This window comes from Lotus japonicus, chromosome 4, assembly GCF_012489685.1.
Source record: "Lotus japonicus ecotype B-129 chromosome 4, LjGifu_v1.2".
Taxonomy (NCBI): Eukaryota; Viridiplantae; Streptophyta; class Magnoliopsida; order Fabales; family Fabaceae; genus Lotus; species Lotus japonicus.
The window spans coordinates 75,646,229-75,667,818 of NC_080044.1; the positions used below are offsets into that span (position 1 = coordinate 75,646,229).

The window sequence follows — 21,590 nt, forward strand, 5'->3', positions numbered from 1 at the left end:
TGGCACTTCATGTCATCAACCAAATTGATAAAATGACGAAAATCAAAAGGTTTATTAAGTTAAGGGATGTTAATCATCAAAATTTTAGTATAGGAATGGAAATTACATTCTCGCTATAGTTCAAGGATGAAAATATTTCATAACCCGAGTTTATTTCATGCAAACATGTAAAAATGTATTGATAAGATACGGGTAAGACAACTCAAATGAAGAGTATTTTGTTTTGATGAGAATGTGACCATCCTACCTGACTAAAATTACTGGTAAATATTTTTAAGTTGTATTTTTTTAAGAAATTTTTTGATACCCATTTAAAATGAATGACCGGATGAGTTCTATACTTTTTACATTGATTTATCATGCTTTGCTCCATGATACTAATTTTTTTAGTTTGCAATATGGTCTTCCAATTTAAATGGATAGGGAAGCATCGTTTTTCTCATTCTATGATGATGTAATTGTTGAAAAAATATTAATAACAGGAGAAAAAGACATGAATACCTGTAAAAATTTCAAAAGAAAAAAAGTGATTCAGAAATTTCAATGCTTACCAAACACCAATCAATTAGCCTCCCATTCAATCTCACTCACCACTCTCTGACGTGACCATCACATCTCACCACTTCATCCTTAAAACTGCAAGAGCGTGACAACCACTCTCTAAACAGCGCGTGGAAAGAATCCCTCCCCGACTACCATCCTGTGCCGTCGTGACCTGTCTCCGTGTCCCTCCCCAACCAAACCTTTGAAAACTTCAAAATACAAATTCCATAGACAGACACAGAGAAAGAGAGAGACAGAGAGATTTCTAGAGAGAGAGAGAGAGTTTTGTAGAGAGAGAAACCTTGCAGATCGTCAATGGCGTCCACCAAGGAACGTGACAACTTCGTCTACATCGCCAAACTCGCTGAACAAGCCGAGCGCTATGAAGGTCCCTTCTCTCTCTCACCCATTTCCTTACAACTTCCAGTTTCTCATATAGTTTTTTTTTTCTTTTCAATATTTGATTCCTCTGCATAGAGATTTAAGTGATTGTCTCCACTGTTCTGAGCTTTAAATTTTTTCAATATTTTGTTTCTGGTTAGCTTTTTTTTTATATTTTTTTTACAATTTATTTGAATTTTTATTTTTTTTGGAATTTAGAGGAAAACTGGAGTTGGGGTTTTGAAAATTTTTAATTTTACTAAGAAAAATTGAAAATTTATTTTTTATGTTTTTGTGGGTTAGAAATGGTGGAGGCAATGAAGAATGTGGCGAAGCTAAATGTTGAGTTGACTGTTGAGGAGAGAAACCTTCTGTCAGTTGGGTACAAGAATGTGGTGGGTGCTCGCCGGGCTTCGTGGAGGATTCTCTCCTCAATTGAGCAGAAGGAAGAAGCTAAAGGGAATGATGTGAGTGTGAAGAGGATAAGGGAGTATAGGCAGAAGGTGGAGTCTGAGTTGTCCAATATATGCAGTGATATCATGATTGTTATTGATGAGCACCTTATTCCATCGAGCTCTGCTGGTGAACCTAGTGTCTTTTTCTACAAAATGTGAGTGGTTTTTGCTCTTAGCCTAGCTCTATGTCTCTCTCTCAGAATTTAGGATTTCATTGTTTTGATTGTCTCCTTTGTTATTTGCAGGAAAGGAGACTACTATCGGTACCTGGCGGAATTCAAGTCTGGTGATGATAGAAAAGAGGCTGCTGATCAATCCATGAAAGCATATCAGGTTGGCTTGTGTTCAGACCTCTTGTATCTGTCTGTTTTAAAAGATCTTGATGTTTGTTATATCTGTCCTGCCTGGTAATTCATGATTCATGTCATGGATGATATGGTTGCTTGATATGTCTCTATTAAGTGAGGTTCAGTGAAGAATAAAGTGTTTCGGTTTAATTATCAAGTCTTACTTATTGGTATCTTTATATTTCTTGGGTGATGAAATTAATAAATTTCTGACAAAAGGACTTATATTATTGACCTGTGTTACTGGATAAATTGTGAATCAAAAGTCATTATTGGGGATATTAACTTTGAAGGGGTGTTTCTAATCCAGGTAGTCACTCAAATTCGTGACTTTTATCATAGAATTACCGATCTTACAATATTTACGGTGGATTTCAATCTTGTTTCCACAAAAGATTATCAGCTGATGAGATTGTGTGGAATCATCGGGAAATCTTATAGACAACAGAATTGTCGGTCTTTATAAGCTGAATTTGACAGGACTAGCAGCACACTAACAACCAAGTAAAACAAACCAATGACCCAACAATCTGTGATGTCGACCCAGCTAATGATGTACTGTGATCTGTCTTCGTCTCGCTAGTCATGCCCTCCTCTTCTCTGTTTTTGTCTCTCACATTTTCATCTCTCTCTGTCTGTCAGCCCTCAACTATTGAAGCCTTGTCTATCATCTCTCTCTGTTTTTGTCCCTACCGGAACTCTCTGTCTCTTATTTATTTTGGGCCTTCTAAGTTCATATACATTCACTCTTTGACTTCCTGGTGAACTATACTTTTCCTTTTATGCTCTTTTCTTTTCTTACATAATTACTATGAAATATTAATATTAACATATTACTAAAACAATTACAAAAAAATATCTGATGACTTAAATTATTTATATTATTACATTTATTATTCAGTTGTATTATCAATTTATCATAAATTTTATATCAAAATGTATTAATATTTTGTAGGATTGTGGTCCGTGTTATGATCCCATGTTTTACATTTTTTTCACTCCCTGAATTGACGTAGATTATTGATATTAGCTACCTCGATCCTAATGGTTCTTTATCACTTAGATTGTGTACTTATTAGGTAGGAAAAGCATAATTTGAGGATTCGAAGTTGATACAGGCTTGGTTTGTGAGTAAAATAAATGAATGGGTAGAGGAGTCACTTTTACGTGTTCTGTTAATATTTGGGGAGAGGAAAAATAGGAGGTAGTGCTTATCATCAGGCATGACATTCATGACACCTTGTCTTTGTTTTATGACATTCATGATATCTGACATTTATTTAGATGAAGGCATCACCAATGTGACGTTTGCTGTTGAATTGCCTAAGTATTTTTCCAACTGTTCATGTTTATCTGAACAAATCATAAATTTTGCAGTTGGCTTCCACTACAGCAGAGACTGAATTACCTCCCACTCATCCCATTCGATTGGGCTTGGCTTTGAACTTCTCTGTCTTCTACTATGAAATTTTGAACTCTCCTGAAAGGTATACCAATTTTTTTTTTCATGATGGTATTATTGTTTAACATCCCAACTTCCTTTGTTCATGCACTAAATGTATACTTAGTCTGTTTAATGGATTTAACATGGTACTCCTCATATTTCAGGGCATGTCACCTTGCTAAGCAGGCATTTGATGAAGCAATCTCTGAACTGGATACTCTGAGTGAGGAGTCTTACAAAGACAGCACACTAATTATGCAGCTTCTGAGGGACAACCTCACCTTGTGGACCTCTGACATCCCTGAAGAAGGAGGTAATCATTTATAGATATTAGTGTTCATTGCCACTATGTTAGTTGGACTTGGTCTGCAATGTAAATGAAATATATGAATTTTTTGTTTTATAGAATGTTCATTGGTATAGTCGGCATTAATGTATGGTTATTGTGGTTGTTTGTTCATGGTCATGGCTATTGTGATTTCCTTTGTTTGATGTCTGTTTCATTTTTTGAGATAAGTTTATGCTTGTGGCCTGCTAAGTTTATCCCATGTTGATCAAAATTCCAGAATATTGAAGAAAAGCCTGTACCTAACAGTATCAGTTGAAAAAGAAACCCAAACAATGAACAATCTGAGAAATCAGGCCAAGCTGACACTGCTAATTTCTTTTGGGTGCAACAGTTAGAATTTTGATCTCATCGAAGAGCTTTTGCAAATGCTGAATCTCTTCATCTTTCTTGTGATCTTAGGCAACTAAATCCTTGCAACCAAGAGCCAACTAAAATATATGTTTGATACAAACTCATTGCTTCATGTTTTACTTTTTACATTTTTCTCTAACACCTTTATTAAAATTATTTGATTCTAATGTCTTTTATTCTAATTTATTCTTTCTCGTTCTATTTTAAGTTGGTTACAGAGCCTATCAACTATGCAATTTGTTTGTTCAACTATGTGTCAGTCATTGTATACATATTTGTTGATGTAGCTATGCAATGACATCCCACGTGTGCTCAAAATCACACACCACAGTTCCTAGGGTTGCTTTATCATTCTAATCACACAAGAAAGCTTCTTGACGAAACACTTGCTAAGTAGCTCCCCTGCATTGAAAGATCAACATCATGAACAAAAGAGGAGCTCTCCATATACTATTTACTACTAGCCAATGACCAAGTGGTCTTTTAAGCAGCGGTCAACTTATTTCCATCATGGTTTACTGTCTACTATGCTTATATTTTGCTGTTGTTTCAGACTATGGGTATTTCTTCTCATTTTGGCCCCTATGGGAGTTTATTTAAGTTTATCCTATAGCAAAAACATTTATGCTATGTAAATAGCTTATGGCCTACCTATAAGCTGTTTTAAGCTTACTTTCATAACCTGTTTAGATTTGTTTATGAGTAAGCACCTATGCGATAAGCGGTTATTGCCATAAGCACTTGAGTAGCTGTTTACCAAACGCACCAAAACTTTTCTAGCGATTGTTAATCTTTGTTACCTCTGTAGCCCTGCCAACCCAACTTGGTATCTCTGATTTCACTGGTTACATGTCGTTTTTTAACAGGTGAGGAAAAGGTGGAGTCTGCCCGAGCACCTGCAGGGGAAGATGCATAGGTAGGTTATGTACCAACTTAGCATATGAATATTTGGGTTCTACATTTTACCCTGACAAAGTTACATTATGCAGTGATGGGAAAGCAGATATTTGTTAGGGGAATTTGTGGTGTGCATACAAGAACTCTTGCAACTCTTCATAGTTTACCATTAGGATGTGATGTTGTAATAGAACATGAACTTGGTCTCTAGTAAATTACCATAGGGCTTTGTGATGTCATGTGAGTCTTTCATTCTATGCTTGTCTTTGCTACTATTGGAGACTGGAGTTGAGATTGCATTGGTTGGTGTTGTTTGGTTGTAATTTAGTGGATTGCTTCTGACTTGGATCTTTCCAAAAAGAATGCTAGCTTGCATTCAATTAGTTTACACAGTTGATATTGATTTAAACTTGCCTTGTTCAAAAAAGAAAAAAAAAACCGAATCTTGGTTTGTGATTTCCATAAGACCATGCAGTAGTGTTTGTAGGGATGAGACTAGGAGATGGATGCGTGTACATGTAAAACAAATGTATCTGAAAGAATAATTTGGGGACTTAGATAAAGGTCCTCTTGGACTTGTAAGTTTAGTGGTTTACAAATTAGTCTTGTGTGCGTACTCGGTACAACTTGAACAAACAATACTCCGGTAAACACTGATAAAACATGAGAATAAGACCAGACAACTTGAAAGATCAATATTCCGGTGAGTATTAATTCAAAAGCAAGAACTAGCGATGAACAGTGAAGGTAGAATGCAAACCTTATCAGTAAAGAAAATATGTTTACTTGACACTCTTTGAAGCGATTGTCGTAATTGGGACTTGGGCATTTTTAGAACTTTCAATAACTATATGTCAAACCTTGATTTCAAATTATAGTCTACTATTTATAAAGTTTTAATGAAATAACTGCTAACTAGATCTTAAGGCAATATTAAGGCTTAAAAGCACTTTTGGTCCCCCATGAATGCGATGTGTGCAAAATGAGTCCCTAAACTTAAAAAATAGCATTTTTGGTCCCCGACGTTACACTCAGTTAACAATTTTGGTCCCTTTTCTCCTTTCTGTTAAAAAATTAACATTTTCTGGAAAACCCAGAACATATTCATCATCTTCAAACATTCATCCATCCTCTTCATCATTTTGTTCAGAAAATCCAGGAAGCAAACCCAAGTGCAAAACCCCCACCCACACACCAGCCAAGAAGGTCAAATATATTTATTGAGGATAAATAACGGAATCATTAACTTGTGAATAATCTTACTTATAAAGTCAAATTCTATTCCACATGGATAAGATTGAATCACCCCTGAACTAAGATGCTTACAATTCCTTGGTCTACAAGAGCTACACAAACTGTAACAATAAACAATACATATTTTTTGTGGATAAAAAAACATATAATCAATCAACCGGATACAGCTACTTTATTGCCTGAATTATGATAATACTCTACAAATATATTGCATTAGAAGGCATCAGGAGGGAAACGCCCAGGAAAATGATTGTATTGTTGTGCGGTTGTGCCTGGTTCAGATGCATTCTCATAGTTACTCACCCCAAGAGACACAAATATGATTCAGATGCAGTAACATCCAAATGCATCCAAATGCAAAACCCACCACAACCACGGATTCACCATCACAGCCACCTCCTCTTCCAGATCTACCACCGCTGATCCCCATTCCTCTTCCAGATCTGAATCACGAAGCAACTGCCTTTCCAGATCTGGCTGTGGTGGCACTTCTGTTACGACGGTTGTGGCTGAAGATGCGGCAATGGTGCGTTGCGGTGGCTCCGATCAGGCTGAGGAGGTAGCTTAGGAATATTGATGATAGGGGTGTTGAATTTGGTGATCATGGAGAGGAAGAAGATGAAGCTCAAGAAAACTCCTGGGTTGTTAATTTTTATTTTATTTTATAATTAATTTTTTAGGTCTAATTACATTTTTGTCCTTCTAATCGTTACTTTTTTGACGGAAAATCGATGAAGGACCAAAACCGTTGACGGAGTGTAATATTGAGGACCAAAAATGCTATTTTTTAAGTTTAGGGACTCGTTTTGCACGCATCGCATTCGTGGGGGACCAAAAATGCTCTTAAGCCCAATATTAACCTTATAATATAACTTCTTAATCTAGTGTCATACACGTACTTGGTGTAACCATGAAGCACATAAGAAAAATAATTTGGATAATTGATGCTTCAAGCTTCTACAAACGAGTCTTGCACTCTTTGGTTTCGAATTGATCTTTGAACTTGTCAACAAATGGGTCTTGCAGGCCTTGAAATTCTGACTTGACTTTGATGACTCATGTTTGGAATGATTTTGAAGCTTCAATTCAAGCCAGGCATGTAGGAATCTATTTCGATCTGTCATGCCCATTGACATTTCAAGATGATCCTTAGAGCTTGTATTTCGTGCAGGGCATGAAGATATGCATTCTGAGTTCGTCATGATTTCAAGATCGTCCATAATGACTAGTATTTGAATTAACCAATCATGCCTACTTTTGCGCTAAACAATGAGGGCCTTCATGTTAATGATAGAGCTTTCTTCTTGACTAGAACTTTGGAATTTTAATGTAAAATTAGTAAAGAAGCTTACATTTCGAATGAATTGTTGGTCGTTCTACAAGGTTTCTTTTCTATTTGACAGTTCATGCTAAGCTTCTCTCAAGTCTCAACACAACTAAGTTTAAAATTTAGTACTAGCTAGCAAGATGGTAGGTAGGAAGTGTCCTCAAGTGTGTTAATAGATGAGCTCTTGGGTATTCTTGCAACGGTCGAGATAGCTTGGAAGTTCATCTTGAATTCTTGATGAGTGTCGTTGTCAACAGTGATTTGTCTACAAGAATTAGACTATGCTTTATGCTGGTTGTAACGTGAACCATTCATTTGATAGCATGGTTTACTAATTTGTTTTTAATTAAAACAGATAGGTACTTTTATTCTTTAAATAATGATAGTTTGGTTCTTTTAAAATGATGATTATTCGGGTTGTGTGGTAGAAATTAGGAAGCATTACATCTTTTAACTATTTAACCGGCATTATTTTTCCACAATAACAAAGACATTTTTCAATGGACATGAAAGAAGAGGTTATTAGGTAAGAGAGACTGAAAGAGGGAAAAACGGGGTCAAAACAACAATTTCAACCACCAGAAAAACAAGGGAGAAATGAGAACCTCTAGATTAAGGGACAGTGCTAAAATAAGGTGAAACATTTTTGGGTATAAAATGGAGCCTCTTTGTCACTTGAACGTAATCCCCTCCTCTGAAACCAAATAATCTCCATAAAAGAAAAAAAAACAAGAATAAGAAACAGGATTCACAATGGCCAAGTACACCATCATCGCTGCCTCTGCCCTCTGCTTCTTGACCTTGGTCGGTTCTGCTTACTCCCAGGACCGCTTCTTCATTGAGGGCACAGTTTACTGTGACACTTGCCGCACCCAGTTCCTCACCAGGGTTAGCGAGTTCATGTCAGGTAAACACATGATTGATTTTAGATTATAATATTAATCGTAACATGAAACGATAATGTATTCTAACTTTCAATATAAGTTCGAACTTCATTTGAAAACAAATAGATCCTTAATCAATTATTCATGAATAATTTTATATTATATTTTTAACATATGTATTAACGCAAGGAGCTGTTTAGGCGTGAAACGTGAACAATGTAGAGACTCGCCTCGAACTATATACTATTTGGTCATTGAGTTTTTTGTGACACATATCATGAACCAATTAGTTTGAATCCTCTCGTACAAGATCCTCTTCAGCATCCATCCTGCAAGTTTTTAACCATTGATTTTTAAATCAATTTCTAATTAGGTTAATCAAACAACTTATTTATTAAAATATGTAAAAGTAATTTCAGTAACGTCAAAAAAAAAAAAATCAGTGCTAGACTGAAGGAGAGGCTGAACAGGATACAAATTCACTATCTTGATAAAAAAAACATAACTCAACTGTCTTAAAAGTTTGCTAATACTTTGTAAGCGACATGTGGTCTTAGAAATATGCCTTAGCCCGAGGATAATCAGAACCGAACAATTTTCGTTCATCTCAAAAGTCATAACCTGCATTTTGTAATATCTATACTTACTATAAGAAACTATTAATGTGGCTATTACCATGGTGAAGGTGCAACCGTGGGTGTGGTGTGCAGAGAACGTGATGCTGGTGCCAAGGTGACATTCAGCAAAGAGGCAGTGACCGACGCTAACGGAATGTACAGCGTTGCGGTGGACGGAGACCACGAAGATGAGGTTTGCGAGGTGAAGCTTCTCAAGAGCAGCAGGGCTGACTGTTCAGAGGTTGACACTGAGTCACACCTTGAACAGGCTTCCAGGATCAGCATCACCAACAACAATGGCATCGTTTCCCCTGTCCGCACTGCCAACCCACTTGGTTTCTTGAAGACAGAGCGTCTTCCTGAGTGCGGTCACATCCTCCTTCAGCTTGGTCTTCATGAGGATGGCTCACTCAAACATTAAATTATTAATTGATGAATATAAAAGGGGAGGGGGATCTAACCTCTTTGTATGATCATGATATGATGTAATATTGTGAGAATTATATATATATAAGCTTGGCCTTGAATTCTCTGAAAAAAAATGGGATCTTTATCTATAACTCACTTGATAGATCATATATTGATCTCTAGGCACTTTTCTTTTTTACAGTTAAAATATGCTTCATTTAAATTAAAAGAGGATACATCCAATCTCATAAGAGAATGCAAATCATGAGGAAAATCCTCTACCAAAACATGAGACCGAGAAACAAACACATTTTTAACTAGGAAAGCAGCGCCACCATTGCAATGCCTCATGAACAAGCTCACACAGGAGATGAAAGAGTAAGGGATCGATTCTAATTTTTGAATACGGTTTTAATTTCTCTCGCATATATGAAAGGAAAGTGAATGAAAAGAGAATAGAAAATAAGATGATATTAAGATTATTTTGTTGCAGAGAAATTAAAAAATAAAAATAAAATAAACGAAAAGTATATATTTATCAAATGACATAAACATTCTTAAGTACAAATAAAATATTAATTTTTTTATAAAAGTATAATTAAAGACATCAATATATTAATAATATTATATATATTTTTATTATTTTTTTAAATATTTTTATTACTATTATAAAATATAAATAGGGAGGCCATTTTTGTTATTTTTGTTCTTGTTGATAAGCACCATTTTTGTTAAATAACCTAAAACACAGTCCTCTCACTCTTGTTTTCTCATGACCAAGACAATAGAGAAAATACTTTTATGGGCCCCAACTTAATTTTTCTATTATTCTCTTCTAACTTTTTTCCTAGCCAAAGGGAAGAAAATATCTTATGTGTTTTATTTGCTCCCTTTTCTTTTCTCCTTATTTTATTATGTTACGATTTTTTTGTTTGTTTGATAAAGTTGAAAAGCATACCAAAGAGAACTTGTTTAATTTTTCAATTAATTAGTTGATCTGGTGCAAAAAATGTTCAACTTTCCATATCCAAATCTGATGATTAAGAGATAAAGTGAGCTAATTACACCGTTATATCTTATAGTTAAGAATTCATTTACGAAGAATAGAACTCATCTAATTGCATTATTACTATAATAAAGTAATAAATTTGACCACAATTATTGTTAGAAAACATATGATACAGGAAGCTTTAATTTGTCTTATTTTATTACTAATTTTTCCATTTTTTTTGTATTAATTTCGTAGTGCAACAAACTGATCGGCCGGCCTATAGTATAAAGTATAAACTATAAAGGCAAGTTGTGAATAAGAAAAGACTGAGTGAGATTCCCTAATTAAAGAGATAAGAATAGTTAAACTACAATTTGCTCTCAAATTATGATCATGTATAGGATTAATTAACTATTTAAATTTTGTCTCTTAGTGTTTCTCACTTGACCATTTCATCAATTCACGTTTACATTAATCGCTTTTAGCGGATCGCAAGTCAAAGCAAATGAATTAATGCACTTGAATTAATTCTAATAATAATCATTCATGTATGAACTAAGCATGTAGGTGAGAAACAATCTGAACCGTTCAAGTACTTAATTCACAGCGTAGCGTGGTTGATTTATTTGCTTCGCCATTTTTGGTCGCGGTTCACATCACATATATCTTCATATATATACTCTAGATAAGCTTTAATTAAATTAAATTAGGCCGTCACTATCCAGTTTCAAGAGCCTCCTTTAATTTGTTTGTATCTGATTTCTGATGTTAATGTAACTTCCTGGATGATCTTGATATGACAACCTTTTATCGTTTATTGGCCTTCATGCCGAGCTATGGTAACGAAAACAAATCTCTTAAGATATCTTTTGACTTATAATGAACAGAGGTAGTATGTCATTTTGTTAACACTTTTTTCACACATCATTCATCTTATAATAGAAATAAAGAAAATAGAAAATAAAAGATACAATAACTCATGTGATAGAAAAGAAACGGATCAGACACATAGATAAAGAAGATAAGGATAAATTGTGATTGATTGTTGAATTTAAGAATTAATTATTAAGATTAAAATATAAAATCATGTTACATAACATTTTTAAGTTGTCACACTGTTAAATTAGCCTTATTTTTATCTTAATCATTTATAATTGCATCTAATAATCACAATTTACCATAAAAACAACATTCTCACATATTTGTTTTCCTATCTTTATCTTCTAATATGGAGTGTGTATTGTATACACATTCCCATGAATATCCAATCATCTTAATTATTTATCCTGCTTACATAGACTTTCTATACTCATTCAATTTTTTTAAGGCAAGAAAATCAAACTAAAAAATCTCAAACTAAGGGAGACGACTTATGCCCACCAAATAAGGAAAAAAGAAGTAAAATAAACATTCCATATTTTTCAATATAACACTAAACAAAAGAAAGAAAAAGAGTATGGCTGTTAATTAACAAGGTTGACCACCTGAGCCCGCGGTGGTTCTCGGCCTTTTAGATGGAAAAAGTTGTCGGAAATCACCATGAAACATGGCGGCAGCCTCGTGCCATTCACGATGAGTCCCCAAACCTAGCTGCTCGACGGTGGCAGATGCATCACATATGCTACCACCACCGTCCAGCAACTCGTCGCACGACGGCCTCATCTTTCTCCGGCCGACCCCTACGGGCACGTTGCGGAGGGCCCCGCCGGCCGTCCAGTACCTCTGGCAGCCCTTGCAGAAATGCCTTGGCTGATTAACGTTGTAGTTGTTGAAGTAGCAAAACTTGGTCTCCATGCTCTTGCATCTAGGGCATGGTATGATTTTATCAGGCTTTTTCTCCTGATCTCTCTCTTCTCCACTTCCCTTTTTGTCTTCACTTCTTTCTCTAGTTTCTCTACCTCCATGCAACGTGATTGTTGTGCCAAACAGCTTAATCCCTTCACTGTCTTGGCCACTTTGTACCTGAGCCATTTTAAAGAGAGATAGAGAGGGAGAGAGGTTTGAGAAGGAAATATAAATGGTGGAACCGTGGAAGTGCTTTTCTATATATCATGTGGATGATAAACGCCAAAAACGTAGGTGGAATATAAAGTGCGTTGCCAAATTAAAGTAAAGAAAAAGAGAAAAAAGAAGAAAAGTGGGAAAAAGGCTTTGAAAAGCTACGGATGAGCTTTTTGTACACATCATTTGTCTATAAAGCTGGCCCAATCCAGGTAGATCGCTTGTAAATTGTAAAAGGTGGCGATAGTTTGACCCAAAAAAAAATTGGGATAGTTATATATGTTAAAAGGGGTTGTCTAAATGACTCATGATCAAGTTTGGGTTAAATAACTCATCATCCAATCACATTGGAGATAAGTGAGTTGGAATTTTTATATTTTATTTATTAATTTATTTCCAACTCATTTATCTCAAATGTGATTGGATGATGAGTTATTTAACTCAAACTTTATTATGGGTCATTTAGACAACCCCTAATTAAGATTAGGCTAAAAAGCATTTTTGGCCCCTGATGTTTCAAGTTTGTGCAAATTCTGCCCCTATCTATTTTTGTCGATGTTTCTACCCATCATGTTTTCAAACAGTGCACCGTCTACCCCTGACGGAGGGGTAGACGATGCACTGTTTGAAAACATGAGGGGTAGACGATGCACTGTTTGAAAACATGAGGGGTAGAAACATCGACAAAAATAGAGTAGGGGCAGAATTTGCACAAACTTGAAACATCAGGGCCAAAAGTGCATTTTAGCCTTAAGATTATGGTGCCATAAAATGAAGGTGGTTTCTTTTTCGTCTCTTATCCGAGAAAAGTTTGGTTCTTATTAATACGACTTAAGAAAAATTGACTTTATTCTTCACATGAGCCAAGAGCTTAAGGTGATTCTACGAAGTGTCTGGCGACTGGCAAAGCACACTACATATAATATTTATTCAAAATTTATGTTATACATATATACTTAAAAGTTAAATAAAAATTATTAATTAAAAACAAAATTACAAAAAAAACACTTGACTCTTAAATATTACGTTTATCAATGTTCTTGAGTTCTTCATCAAGGTATCTCACATCATCCACCTCATCCCCACTTCATCACCATCTTATTCTTCAACAACATTTCTCTAGTAAACATAGCTCACTTCACCTTCTTCTTCCCATCATGAACCTCAAAAAGGGAAACCTCCAAATCTAGAAACCTAGCAAACCCCAACTTAATCTCACTTGGCGAGTGGGTTTGAGTTGGGGAAAGGGGATGGGTTTCAAATTATTTTCATACCATATACTATTCTACTCATGAGTAATTGGGATGTGCCTCCAAATAAGTGTTCCTAGCTAGCTTGACTTTTTGTGCCTTTTTAGAAAGGGCAGTGGAACTATATAAGTTGGTCACGATTCACATTTTAATATTAGTTTGTTTAATAAATTATTATGCACTTGTAAAAAAAGTTTTACATTAATGTTTTTTAAAGAGTTACATTAATGTTACCTCATCAGAATCTATTAATTTGTCATATTATAATTAAATTTGAATTTAAATCATTTTAAATGAAAAATAAAGAGATGTGAGGATGCATGCACAAAACTCTTTACACAATAAGTGCATACCAATTAAATCTTTTTAATATTGTGCAATTTCCATTGGCTTTATTGATTGTTATAGTTGCATGCTCCTAATGGCATTTGGTAGCACTTTTGACAAGAGTACAGGTAGATTTTCAGTAAACTTTTTGACGAGTTTGTTAAACTTTTTTTTTCTTTTTCAAAAAACTTTATAAATTAAAAAGTATTTTAAAAAATATGTGATGTTTGATTAATTCTCAAAAAGGAAATATCTAAAAAGTGGCTTTAATAATTCTACAAAAAAAAAGTTTTAGAATGTAAATATAACTTACCATTTTGAAACAATTCTTATGAAAAGGAGGTTCTTTTATAAAAAAAAAATGTTTACACGCCCACCTTGCATCTTTTCCATGAATTGTTTTTTGAGTCGTGGGTCAGGTTCCGGCTTTTTATATAATATTTCATATGCCCTTTCTTTACTAAAGGAGTTTTAATATACTTAATTTGGAAAGTAATCACATTTCCAACTCATTACCGTGTTCTATAATGAAGACAAGGAAGCATCATTTGCTTTCTTTTATCGATAAATGATACACTTTTTCATGAGATTCATCAAAGTGAATCTTATGAGAACCCCTCAAGCACTATTGGACAGTAAAAGAGTAAAAGATTGAATTTAAAAGACTTAACTCAACTAGTTTATATAAATGGTGAGGATTTTACATTCCATATATTTAGCCTCCAGCTATCCAAATAGGGCCAATTTGAACCGGACTTGAGCAAACTGATGATTTTTTAATGAATGGGCCAGTTTGGTTCGGCCGCGGGTTTGTCCGATCCCATTTTATGGATTCATGAGGATTTAATCGGTCAGTTTAGTTACTTGTGAGAAATAAGTGTAAGAATAATGAATGAAAAGTACTAAAAAAATTTGAGCTGTTGATCTCCATTTCCTTCTGTTGATTTTATTTTCTGCAATTATTTAGTTTTATTTGTTTCTGCGGACCTTTTGGCCTCTATGTCAGTCCAAGTTTAATGTGATTCAGTCATCTTTCAAAAAAAGAAGACAAAAACTGCAACTGTATTACTGGAAAGATCAAACATGATTACAACAACGAGAGATTAATAACTATACATTAATTAATACTGTATGTAATTACATGATTACTATTTAGTGTATACTAGCTAATTAAATTCTTGACAAAATTTACCTATGACGATTGATATCGATGATAAAGAAGATCACCGCCACAAGACAACCGAGAAAGAAGAAACAGTAAACAGCTTTCCTGAAATGAAGTCAAACAACAAATTAATTAGGCCTTATAAGTAATTGTGAGACTACAGAGGAAACAAGAAGATTTACCAAACTCCCGTTCCACACAATGGTTCCAATGTAGTATTCCTCTCATATTTACGCGATGGAACATAATTCTTTGATGCAAGTTGATGAGGATATTCAACATCAACACAAATAACGTTCTCAACAGAAGTGGTGGCTTTTGCTGCATCCTTAATATGACTCATTTTTCCAGTTCTGGTACCTCTATCAATTTGCAAGTTTGTAGCCTGCAAATTAAATCTTGTAAGCAACTTTTATAGTTACAAATGCATTTAAGCCATTAACGTAGATGAACATCAGGGGAGATAAGTTTGGAATGATTCTTAATTTCTTATGGTTATGGAATCATCAAATTGTAATACTTCCCATAATTAGTCACATTCTCACAGCAAATCGTAGCAGTTAATTAAAATGTTATTTGATTTTATTTTCGATGGTGGTGATTTGGATTTTAATGAAGTAGCTATCCAATGATTTATTTTATTAAATCTTGTCCTTTCATGCAAAGAAAAAAAATCTTGTCCTTTTCACTTGTGTTTTAGGTTAGTTGAAGAATTATTATTTGTTCAATACCTCATGATCATCCTAAGTTGGCCAATCGTTTAAAAAAGTGTGTTGACGATGGAAGAACGGTGGTGACAAAGACGAACCTTATGTGAACTTGGTGGATTTCTCCTTCCTGGTAGCTCAACTTGCACTTTGGGAATGGGTCCTGCATAAGAGTCTCTGACTGTTTTTATGCCGTTGGTCGGTCGAATCAAAAGTCCCCTAACTCTGGTTCTTACCGAGAGTGAGAAGGAAGGGTCAGGAGTCCCCTAACTTTGATCCTTACAGATAGTGAGAGTCAAGGAGTGAAGTATTTTTTTTTTTTGCTTAAATAAGTTTTTGGTCCCTAACCTTTACCATTGTTTGGTTTTCATCCCTCGTCGGAGCAAAGGTGAGCTTTAGTCCCTAAACTTTGTCAAAATGTTTGGTTTTCATCCCTCCGGCCGTTCGGGTCAACGCCAGAGCTCCGGGAAGCTCATGTGGCATTGTCACGTCATTTAATGAGCTGAGGTGGAATTTTTATTTCTTTTTCATTTAAAAAAATAAAAAATAAAAACACTAATTAACCTAACCCAGATCTACAAAGAAAAACTCAGGATTCATCATCTCTTCTTCTTCTTCAACATTCAACAGTCAACACCAGTGCCTCTGAAGGTGAAGAAAACCAACCCCAGCGCCTGATCTCGTCTCTCCGTCTGGCCCGCACCGCACACCGTCTCTCCGTTCGCCGTTCTGGATCCACCTCAAAACCCACAACCCACTACCCCTCAGAACCCAAATTTCCTAGATATACGACCGCCACGACCCAAACTCTGAATAATCTTCGTTTTCGTCTTCAACCTTGAAGCGTGAAGCTTCATTCGTGCTCTGGCAGAACTGGGTGGAGAATATGGGTTTTGTGGGTGGAGAAGAGAAAATGGGTTTGAACATTGACTTCACGATGGGAGCAGAATCAGGATTCATTCGATTTGAAGAAAGTGCAGTCCAATTCTACAATTTTCAAAATACCCAAATCTGGTCCAACCTTGTGCTCCGACAACCATGGTTACCTCGTATGTTATGCTGCAATGAGGACTTAGCATTGTGCGACTGAGAAAGCTGAGTAGGATGAGGGGTATAGCACAAGAGGAGTACCTTTTCTCATTGGAAGTCCAGCCAATACCGGTAGATGAAGATGACTTGCTGGGTTTTATTCCCATGAAAATGAATTACTTGATTTTACCTTTTAATGTTGGCTTAAATTATTAATTTAGGTGAGGGATTAGTTTGGGTTAATTGGGGTTTTTAATTAGTGAGTTAAGAGTTTTTAATTATTGTACTAAGTTAACTAAGTTAATTTCCTTTTTAAAAAAAAAACCAGCTGGCCTCATTAATCCCACGTGGCATTGTCACATGGGTCATCGGAGCTCCGGCGTTGACTCAGAGCTTCGAAGGGATGAAAACCAAAACTTTTGGCAAAGGTTAAGGACTAAAGCCCACCTTTGCTCCGGCGAGGGACAAAAACCAAACATACGGTAAAGGTTAGGGACCAAAAACTTATTTAAACCTTTTTTTTTTTGATAATTTGGAGGGTCTGAGACCCCAAGGAGTGAAGTTATGGCCAACTAGCACATGAAATTCAATACGATTCATTTTGGCTGGAATGGCCGAGGACACAGTGATATACTATTTTTTAAAACGATAAATCAAAAGAAGTCTAAGCCAGATTTTAAACAAATGAGCAAAAAAAAGTCCCTAAAATTGAACTGTATAGGTTGGGTTACTTATAGGGGACCTCTAGTATAAACTAGTATGTATACCCGTGCCGATGCACGGGGACATATTTCCAAGTATATAATAATTTGCTTTTAATATATAAAATTATTTATTTTGTATGAATGAACAAAAAAATCTAAATATAATTTATTGTGTTTTTAATTTGTTTATGATATAATAATACAATAATGTGTATGATTTTTGTTTTTATCCTTTTATTTTCGTTTCTCATATCTCCGAATAAAATGATAGAAAATATGACTGACATATTAAATTACATTTTTTTTACACTATATCATTGTGATTCCCTAAATAATTATACACAATTTATAACGTACGGAAAGTACGATAGAAAAAATTGATCACATTAAATTACATTTTTTACACTATATAATTTTGATTTCATAATCCCGAAATAAATACGGACATTTAAAAAAATATATAAAGAATGAAACATATAGCTCATTCGGAGCATTTGAAACGAAAGCTTTGAAATGAGGATATGCGGAAAAAGATGCAGAAGCTTTCATGTAATTTGTGAATTGCTCTTTCTCTCTCCCTCTCCTCTCCCCCTCCCCCTCCCCCCTCCTCCTCCTCCTCTCTCTCTCTCATTCAACCCATTAAATTATAATAAAATTTGTTTTTTTGTTTATTTTAATTAGAAATAAGTTAATGTAAACGTTCTTCCTCGACGGATCCTATTTTCACAATCAAATTGTAATGCTTTTGTATATATACTCTTAAAAATATTTAAAAAGTCTAGAAAAAAATATAAAAATTATATTAAAATATTTTCTATTAGTTTTAACTTGAAGGTATTTTCTTGCAAAATGGTTCTCATCGTATCAACATTTTACCATGTAACCTACACCAATAAAAAGAGACTATATATTTTCAATCCATGTGTGACTATATATTTATATATATTTACTTCTTAAAATTTAATTTTGATTATTTTTAACTTGAAAATATTTTACTGTAAATGTCCTTCCCTGTGAGATTCTCATTTTCACAATCAAATTGCAACGCTTCTGTATATCTACTCTTATAATTATTTAAAAAGTCTGAAAAAAGTACTAAAATTATAACAAAATAATATTTATATTAATTTCAACTTGAAAGTATTTTCATGAAAAAATTTCCTCCCATATGAGCTTCTTAAAATATAACTTAAACATAAAAAAATTTAAACTATATATCTTCATTTATTCCAATTCTCGTCGAAATTTCATTTTTTATATATATATATATATACCTTCAAACTTATGAAAAAAATTCTAAAATTACACTTTTTGTTATTTTCAAACTTAAAAATAGTTTAATATTTTGATTGTGAAAAATAGTTTAGTATAAATGTTCATCTCGTGAGATCTATATTTTCACAATCAAATTAAAATGGTTTTGTATATCTACTCTTAAAATTATTTAAAAATATGGATTAAGTACTAAAATTTTATTATAACATTTTCTATTAGTTTCAATTTCAAGTATTTTCATGCAAAATGTTCCTCATGTAGGAATTTTCTACTATATAATTAATAAGTATAGACTAAATATGTTTATTTTTCTCTAATTCCCCGTGGGAGCCCTATATTCAGAATCAAATTATAGTGTTTATGTAAATCAAACCGTTTTTAAAGTATTTTCATGCAAAATGTTCTCATGTAGGAGACTTTTATTATATAATTAATAAATATATAGTAAATATGTTTATTTTTCTCTAATTCCTCGTGGGAGCCCTATAATCACAATCAAATTATAATGCTTATGTATATCTGCTCTTAAATTATTTAAAAACGTATGAAAAATTACTAAAATTATATAAAACATTTTATATTAATTCTAACTTGATAGTATTTTTAGATTCAAAAAAAAAAACTTCATAGTATTTTCATGCAAAATGTTCTTCATGTAGGAGCTTTTTACGATATAATTAATAAATATAGACTAAATATGTTTATTCTACTCTAATTCCCCGTGGGAGCCCTATATTCACAATCAAATTATAATGTTTTAAATTATTTTAAAGGGAATGAAAAATTACTAAAATTATATTAAAACATTCTCTATTAGTTTCAACTTGAAAGTATTTTCATGCAAATTATTCCTCATGTAGGAGTTTTTTACTATATAATTAATAAATATATACTAAATATGTTTATTCTACTCTAATAATATAATAATATTTAAAAATCAGAATAATTATTCCTAATTTCCAATGCTGAAATAGTTATAAAACTATCAAATTTTAATTTTTAAGAAGTTTATTTGAAATTAATAAAAAAGTTAGTATTTTTGTTAACATAAATATTTTACCAGCTGATTAATGTATCAATACGCTCGTATACAAACAATATTTTATTTATATAATTTAATTAAAAAACTTTGTATCTTCTTAATCTTTGTTCTCAAAGATGTGATTAATTCATCATTTTATTCTTAAAAAATATTTAGTATCAAAAATTCATATTTAAGGGGAAAAGATAATGAGCTAAAGCCAATCTAAGTGAATCATGATAAATGCACCAATCCTCTACATGGATACATTTTTAATGAACAGAGATATATTATATTAACTTTCTGATACATAGGCAGGGCCGGCCTTGGGCCTGTGCAAGCAGGCCCACAGCCCAGGGCCTCCAAGAAGAAGGGCCCCAAAAAAAAATTTGTGAGATATATTTCTAAAATATATAAATTATTAATGTTCGAAAATATTCTAATATAGTGAGCTAGTTCAATGGAAAAGCGCTATGCTCTGGAACCTGTGTGGTACAGGTTCAAATCCTCCTGGCGGTAATTTTTTAGCCATTAATTCGAATTTAAATTCCAAATTTATGCAAAAAGTCGGGTCCCTTGGATTCGAACCCACGAAACGCGAGCTGCATGGCCAGTAGATGCGTTGCCAAGCGAACCAACACATTGCTAGTTAATAATTGCGGACATTAATTCTATATAGCGGTTTTTTAAGAGCTTAATTAGCGTTGAAATGTGAAAGGTTTCCTTGGGTTCTTCTACCTAATTTACTAGATAAGTGGATATTAATTGGTGAACCAATTAACTCTGAAAATGCTTAATGGGTTAGCATTGATAGCAATTGAGAATAATATGTTGGAGAATATACAATATGAAAATTGATTGAAAGTTTTGCTTCAAAAAATGCTAGGAGAGAGGCTTTTTTTAAGTAGTTAAATTTTTTTTTGGATTATACTGACTAGAATATGAAATTTTGTTTATGTTAGTCACATATTTTTGAAGTTGTTGATGTTATTTATAATTTAAATAGATAATGTTTTTTTTTTAAAAATTATTGGGGGTCCATTTTTATTATTTGTCCAGGGCCTCCAAAATGTCGGGACCGACCTTGTACATAGGAATAAGGAAAAGTCATGTTTTAGCCTCCAAATATAAATGAATGCCAAAGCAGCACCTTAACCAACATAGTATTCTTTGTATGTTTTGTCCTCCTTCTTTATCATGTTTCAAAAACTAGAAGATAGAGAAAGCTTCCCTTCGGATAGAAAGAGATGTTTCTTTTTATTGAAGTCATCAACCTCTATATATTCATGTTTTCTTTAAATTGTCCTCCTTCTTTATCATGTTTCAAAAACTGGAAGATAGAGAATGCTTCCCTTCGGATAGAAAGATGTTTCTTTTTATTGAAGTCATCAACCTCTACATATTCATGTTTTCTTTAAAGCAAGAGAACTCTGAAAATTTCTTTCTCAAGTTTATCAAAAACACTTACAGAAAGCCTTAACAAAAAACATGCATCATTGAAGATTAATGTATTAAAAAAGAGATGACAATGCTACATTTTTTAACATTTTTTTTCTAGTTCATTTTCTCTATCCAAAATCATTTCTCCCATTGACTTCATATGTCCAAAATCATCGAGTTTCCTTGATGTAGTTTCAAAGCAGCTCTTCACATTATCAAATCATGTCAAACCTGTTCAAGCTACGCGTATTACCTAGGGAAAATAGTAGTATTAAATGCAAATGAAAATGTAATTAATTACATTCAGCCAAAGAAACAACCTGGAGCTATGCACAATTTTTAAGTAAGTAAAATACAATTTCAGTCCTCTCCTCCCTTTTCTATCTTCTATAGTCAAATAATTTTTTCATCTTTAATGGTTTA

General features: G+C 33.6%; 4 protein-coding genes across 4 annotated transcripts; 2 read left to right on the top strand and 2 right to left on the bottom strand.

Moving 5' to 3' along the window:
- The first annotated feature begins 765 nt into the window (after positions 1-765).
- LOC130715824 (14-3-3-like protein C) lies at positions 766-5,176 on the top strand. The gene is made up of 7 exons (XM_057565949.1): positions 766-931; positions 1,228-1,534; positions 1,625-1,712; positions 3,104-3,213; positions 3,335-3,483; positions 4,737-4,786; positions 4,860-5,176. The coding sequence occupies exons 1-6, from the start codon at positions 859-861 to the stop codon at positions 4,784-4,786; spliced, it is 777 nt and encodes a 258-aa protein (XP_057421932.1). The 5' UTR covers positions 766-858; the 3' UTR covers positions 4,860-5,176.
- A 2,838-nt stretch (positions 5,177-8,014) lies between these two features.
- On the top strand, positions 8,015-9,398 carry LOC130715825 (olee1-like protein). The gene is made up of 2 exons (XM_057565950.1): positions 8,015-8,255; positions 8,918-9,398. Exons 1-2 carry the CDS (start codon positions 8,102-8,104, stop codon positions 9,268-9,270), a joined length of 507 nt encoding a protein of 168 aa, XP_057421933.1. The 5' UTR covers positions 8,015-8,101; the 3' UTR covers positions 9,271-9,398.
- A 2,051-nt stretch (positions 9,399-11,449) lies between these two features.
- Positions 11,450-12,280, bottom strand: LOC130715826 (cyclic dof factor 4-like). The gene has a single exon (XM_057565951.1). It carries the CDS (start codon positions 12,217-12,219, stop codon positions 11,716-11,718), a length of 504 nt encoding a protein of 167 aa, XP_057421934.1. The 5' UTR covers positions 12,220-12,280; the 3' UTR covers positions 11,450-11,715.
- A 2,590-nt stretch (positions 12,281-14,870) lies between these two features.
- On the bottom strand, positions 14,871-15,545 carry LOC130714022 (uncharacterized). Its single transcript, XM_057563870.1, has 2 exons — positions 15,174-15,545; positions 14,871-15,096 (listed from the first exon to the last, which is right to left on the bottom strand). The coding sequence occupies exons 1-2, from the start codon at positions 15,332-15,334 to the stop codon at positions 15,015-15,017; spliced, it is 243 nt and encodes an 80-aa protein (XP_057419853.1). The 5' UTR covers positions 15,335-15,545; the 3' UTR covers positions 14,871-15,014.
- Between the last annotated feature and the right edge of the window lie 6,045 nt (positions 15,546-21,590).

Bases quoted from the DNA above. Each gene is read 5' to 3' on its own strand.
- LOC130715824 (XM_057565949.1), top strand. From the start codon at position 859: ATGGCGTCCACCAAGGAACGTGACAACTTCGTCTACATCGCCAAACTC. The intron at 1,713-3,103 runs GTTGGCTTGTGT...TAAATTTTGCAG, and splicing joins AATCCATGAAAGCATATCAG to TTGGCTTCCACTACAGCAGA. The intron at 3,214-3,334 runs GTATACCAATTT...CTCATATTTCAG, and splicing joins ATTTTGAACTCTCCTGAAAG to GGCATGTCACCTTGCTAAGC.
- LOC130715825 (XM_057565950.1), top strand. From the start codon at position 8,102: ATGGCCAAGTACACCATCATCGCTGCCTCTGCCCTCTGCTTCTTGACC. The intron at 8,256-8,917 runs GTAAACACATGA...ACCATGGTGAAG, and splicing joins GGTTAGCGAGTTCATGTCAG to GTGCAACCGTGGGTGTGGTG.
- LOC130715826 (XM_057565951.1), bottom strand. From the start codon at position 12,219: ATGGCTCAGGTACAAAGTGGCCAAGACAGTGAAGGGATTAAGCTGTTT.
- LOC130714022 (XM_057563870.1), bottom strand. From the start codon at position 15,334: ATGAGTCATATTAAGGATGCAGCAAAAGCCACCACTTCTGTTGAGAAC. The intron at 15,097-15,173 runs GTAAATCTTCTT...ACTTCATTTCAG, and splicing joins TTGTGTGGAACGGGAGTTTG to GAAAGCTGTTTACTGTTTCT.